At 42.1% G+C, this 4,866-nt stretch overlaps 1 protein-coding gene across 3 annotated transcripts in view; it reads right to left on the reverse strand.

Annotated features, from left to right (window-relative positions):
* Positions 1 to 596: 596 nt before the first annotated feature.
* The window catches only part of tex47 (testis expressed 47), a 9,828-nt gene continuing 5,558 nt past the window's right edge, over positions 597 to 4,866 (reverse strand). For 2 of the 3 annotated variants that reach the window (XM_082152472.1, XM_082152474.1), the window contains exons 4-7: positions 4,807 to 4,866; positions 2,790 to 2,997; positions 2,440 to 2,596; positions 597 to 668 (exon numbers count right to left, since the gene is read on the reverse strand). The exon at positions 4,807 to 4,866 is cut by the window's right edge and continues 5 nt beyond it. In XM_082152472.1, coding sequence (XP_082008598.1) covers positions 628 to 668; positions 2,440 to 2,596; positions 2,790 to 2,997; positions 4,807 to 4,866 — 466 coding nt within the window. In that variant the 3' untranslated portion in view covers positions 597 to 627. Of the gene's footprint in view, positions 669 to 2,259; positions 2,315 to 2,439; positions 2,597 to 2,789; positions 2,998 to 4,806 lie in introns of all 3 variants that reach the window. The other variant, XM_082152473.1, reaches the window with a different exon arrangement.

A 4,866-nucleotide genomic window follows, 5' to 3' on the forward strand; every position in this document is an offset into this window, starting at 1 on the left:
GTTTTTATTTTAGTTGTATCATTATTTTATTTTTATTATAATTTTTTGTTTATAATAATTTTTTTATGTGCTTTTGTCATTTTATTAGTTTTTTTTTTTTAATTGCTATCTAGGTTTTATTTATTATTTTAGTTATAGTTTTTTTTTATTTTAGTGCTTCAACTTAAACTTATTTCAGTTTACAGCCAAGGCAACGTTTCTAATTTTCATTTGAACTTTTTCAACTAATATTTATATTGAATTTTATTTCAGCTTTATTTCAAATAACATGTTTATAATAGTTTTAGTCAAAGATAATAACCCTGGTGTAAAGCGGGTGTTTCATGAAAGAGCTGAACGTTTGTTTACTAAAACAACTAAAAATAATTTTTTGCGAAGTCAAATCAAAATTTAATAATAAGTAATTTCTTCTAAAAAAAGAAAAAAAGCAGGTTACAAAATTACATTTTGACGAAAGATTACGAAGACAAACATTTGTTTCTTTGCAATAACGTCAGTAATAAATAATCCACAATAAGACCATGCATTAATAAAATACTAAGTTTATGTTGGCTTGAAAAGAAACTTTCTGAAGTAAAATAACTGAAACGCTCAGATATGAAAGAAATTGTTTATTAATAGATTTGTTCAAGCGATCTGAAGATGTTCCGCTGCAGGCCACACAGATTCTGTCAGAACACAGAAAAATGACACGCATTATTGACGTTTGCAGTGAAATGTTCATTATTAGACGACACTGGATGAAATGAGAAGGCGTGGGTTGATGGAAAGATTTATGGAGTTAGTTGGAGGTCAGATGAGAATAAACAAAAATCAGAGTCATGATAAAACCAGCGCTGGAGCTGAACGAGTCTCCAAAGATCATGTGTGACTTTATTACAGATGTTTCTCCTAAAACTGACCCGATCAGTCGACACTCGTCAGTTTAATGAATCAGTTTATGAGACGCACAAAGTTCTTCCAGTTATCCGGGGCCGGTTTCACACAGATAGACTTTGACTGTGGCTTAGATATAGTAGATAGTCAGACTTCAGATAGACATCTAAATCAGACCGTTGCACAAAGCACTTAAGACTCTGACTATCTTAAGTAGGACTACACTGCAATGCATTCTGGGTAAAATAAGACACTTTTCAAAACAAAAAAACATGGCGGATCGAGTAAGCGCATTCAGCCGCTCAGTGCAGTTTACCCGAGCGGAACATATGTGTTTGTTGGAGGAGTATAACAGTTACAAGGACATTTTACTTGGGAAATTTAGCGGAGAATGTAGTAACAAGAAGAAATGTTCAAATTATGAGCCATTTTCCCTTTTCTTTTGGCTGTTTGTAATGTAACTGATTGTTACTGCTGGTTGCCAAGGTAACAGAGTCTTAGACCTGAGTTAGCCTGGGGGGAAGGTGTCTGGGGGTAAGTTAGCCTGGGGGTAAGATGTGTGGGGGTAAGTTAGCCTGGGGGTAAGGTGTCTGGGGGTAAGTTAGCCTGGGGGTAAGGTGTCTGGGGGTAAGTTAGCCTGGGGGTAAGGTGTCTGGGGGTAAGTTAGCCTGGGGGTAAGGTGTCTGGGGGTAAGTTAGCCTGGGGGTAAGGTGTCTGCGGGTAAGTTAGCCTGGGGGTAAGGTGTCTGGGGGTAAGTTAGCCTGGGGGGAAGGTGTCTGGGGGTAAGTTAGCCTGGGGGTAAGGTGTCTGGGGGTAAGTTAGCCTGGGGTAAGGTGTCTGGGGGTAAGTTAGCCTGGGGGTAAGGTGTCTAAATTAAGTCAGTCTTTATTTTTGTGAAACAGTCTAACTTGCATTAGACTAGTCCTTGAGCACATTGTAGACTTGTCTAACACTATAGACCGGTCTATAATAGTTTGTGAAACCGGCCCCTGGTCTTTAATAAAGTTCTCAAAACATTTGCACAATAATATTTGTACATCATTCATGGAATGTTTTTTTTTTCTGAAATCTTTCAGTTGGACGTTCATGTAACATTTTTTTAAATGTAACAACTTATTTCGGAACGTTCAGAGAACATTCAAAAGTAACATTATGTTTGAATGATGAAATGGAATGTTCTCGTAACATTTGCATAACTGAAAAAAACTTTCAGAAATAACGTTTTCATAACGTTACCAAAACATTCTCTGAAGATATATTTTTGTTTGCTGCATATTATTGGGTGTTTTTCTCGGGAGAAACATCTGAGAAGTGGTTTGTCTTTGGTTGAAACGGTCGTTTCTTCACATGCACGCATGCAGGGGTTAAAACATGATGTCATACCTCCCCTAAATCCAAACCTACACTGTTGTGGGACGAAAACTCCCGAAAACATGTCCTTTAAATGATCACACAACAGACGACAGAACACATTCAGTGAAACAGGCCATGTTACTATACATTGTCTTTATCATTGCATTATTAGGCAGCGTGTGTGTGTGTGTGTGTGTGTGTGTGTGTTACCGGAGTCCAGCGGCTGGTGGAGTGGTGAATGATATGTGTTCATGTAGCGCGCAGGACTCAACAGCGCCTCCATCTGGACCAGACGACACACTGCGGCCTGTGGAGGAATTACATCTGACTCGTCCTGCAGGACATCATCTGGAATCACTGTAGATCCCTGTTCACACACACACACACACACACACACACACACATGAGAATCCACATCCCTGACTCTTCTTAAAGAGTCCCCCTGTAGTCAATAACTGTATCCCTTAAAACTCATCTTTGATCACCAAAATGACATATTAAAATGTTTTTTCCTTGAGGACAAGTTCTTGATGTCTTGATGTGTGTCTAATGTTGCGCACCTTCATGTGTTCTGCTGTGTTGAGGAGGAGACGCCCGAGCCGAAGAACCCGACTCAGAGTTTCGCTCACGAGTGTCTGGTCCTCCGAGTCGATGGTACGCCGGCCGTCAGACTCGCTCTCGTTCACCAGCGTGTAGTTCCACTGCTGGAAGAGTCTGGTGTGAAGGTCGTGGGTCACCAGCAGGATTCTGGGAGTCAGGATCAGGCCACTGCGGGTCACAGAGGTTCTGTTAACGTAAAGGGACGCAGCGACATCTCTTCTCTGATGATGAGGGCGGGGCAACCTGTCACTCACATGAGATCAGCCAATAGCAAACCACAATCATCCAATCAATTCCCCATAGACAAAATCAAGCCCCGCCCACATTTGTTCTTGTTCCAGAAGAATAGAAGATACTGGGCCCCGTTTTAAGGATCTAAGCTCATGGTCTAAGTGCACTTAGGGCGTCTGAATCCACTTTTGCTTTTCGTTTAACGACGGGAAAAATGGTCGGCGCTCCCAGCACATGATCTAAAAGGGTCATCTCTATTCTCTTAATGAGTAATGGGTGTGTTTTGGGCGTAACGGGAAATAAACCAATCAGAGTCTCATCTCCCATTCCCTTTAAAAGCCAGTTGCGCTCGCGCCGTGACGGATTTGCTACAAACATGGCGGAATTTGCAAGCAAAACTGAACGCTTCTCTTGCGAGGAAACGGATCTGCTCGTGTGCAAGGTTAAAGCTGTGTGTGTGTGTGTGTTTGTCTGTGTAATAAGCAGAGTGTGTGTGTCTGTGTAATAAGCAGAGTGTGTGTGTAATAAGCAGAGTGTGTGTGTGTGTGTGTGTAATAAGCAGAGTGCGTGTGTGTGTGTAATAAGCAGAGTGTGTGTGTGTGTGTGTGTGTGTAATAAGCAGAGTGCGTGTGTGTGTAATAAGCAGAGTGTGTGTGTGTGTGTAATAAGCAGAGTGTGTGTGTGTGTGTAATAAGCAGAGTGCGTGTGTGTGTGTAATAAGCAGAGTGTGTGTGTGTGTGTGTGTGTGTAATATGCAGAGTGTGTGTGTGTGTGTGTAATAAGCAGAGTGTGTGTGTGTGTGTAATAAGCAGAGTGTGTGTGTGTGTGTAATAAGCAGAGTGTGTGTGTGTGTGTGTGTGTAATAAGCAGAGTGTGTGTGTGTGTGTGTAATAAGCAGAGTGTGTGTGTGTGTGTGTAATATGCAGAGTGTGTGTGTGTGTGTAATAAGCAGAGTGTGTGTGTGTGTGTGTGTGTAATAAGCAGAGTGTGTGTGTGTGTGTGTAATAAGCAGAGTGCGTGTGTGTGTGTGTAATATGCAGAGTGTGTGTGTGTGTGTGTGTAATAAGCAGAGTGTGTGTGTGTGTGTAATAAGCAGAGTGTGTGTGTGTGTGTGTGTGTGTGTGTGTGTGTGTGTGTGTGTGTGTGTGTGTGTGTGTGTGTGTGTGTGTGTGTGTGTGTGTAATAAGCAGAGTGTGTGTGTGTGTGTGTAATAAGCAGAGTGTGTGTGTGTGTGTGTGTGTGTAATAAGCAGAGTGTGTGTGTGTGTGTGTGTGTGTGTGTGTGTGTGTGTGTGTGTGTGTGTGTAATAAGCAGAGTGTGTGTGTGTAATAAGCAGTGTGTGTGTGTGTGTGTGTGTGATAAGCAGATTGTTGTGGACCCGCCAATAGGCTCATATTACTAATGCACTCTTTAAATAACAAAAAAAAAAAAATACTGTGCCATTTAATTCAGCCCAGGGTTCAGTTGGTCAATGTCTCAGTCTGTCACAGTTCCTCAGAATATCAACACTCCATCACTGCTCCTGAACACACACTCGTCCTCAGACCAGCAGCTCACGGGCCACAGATCAGCTCAAATGCATTTGCTATTTAAACAGCGAGGCGCAGGACGAGAAAATGAAAATTGCGTTGGGCTGAAACTAGCGAAACACACTAGCGTCGCGCTGGCGCTGTGATGCACCGAGTGTGTGATGACCCTGATAGGACCCAATATCTCTAACAGAAGAACAGTGTGTGTTGGTCTCACCTGTGCAGGTCTTCCTCCATGTGTCTCAGGTCTTGCAGGACACACAGCAGAGCTTCAGTC

This window comes from Leuciscus leuciscus (genome assembly GCF_965113295.1).
Source record: "Leuciscus leuciscus genome assembly, chromosome: 21".
Classification (NCBI taxonomy): Eukaryota; Metazoa; Chordata; class Actinopteri; order Cypriniformes; family Leuciscidae; genus Leuciscus; species Leuciscus leuciscus.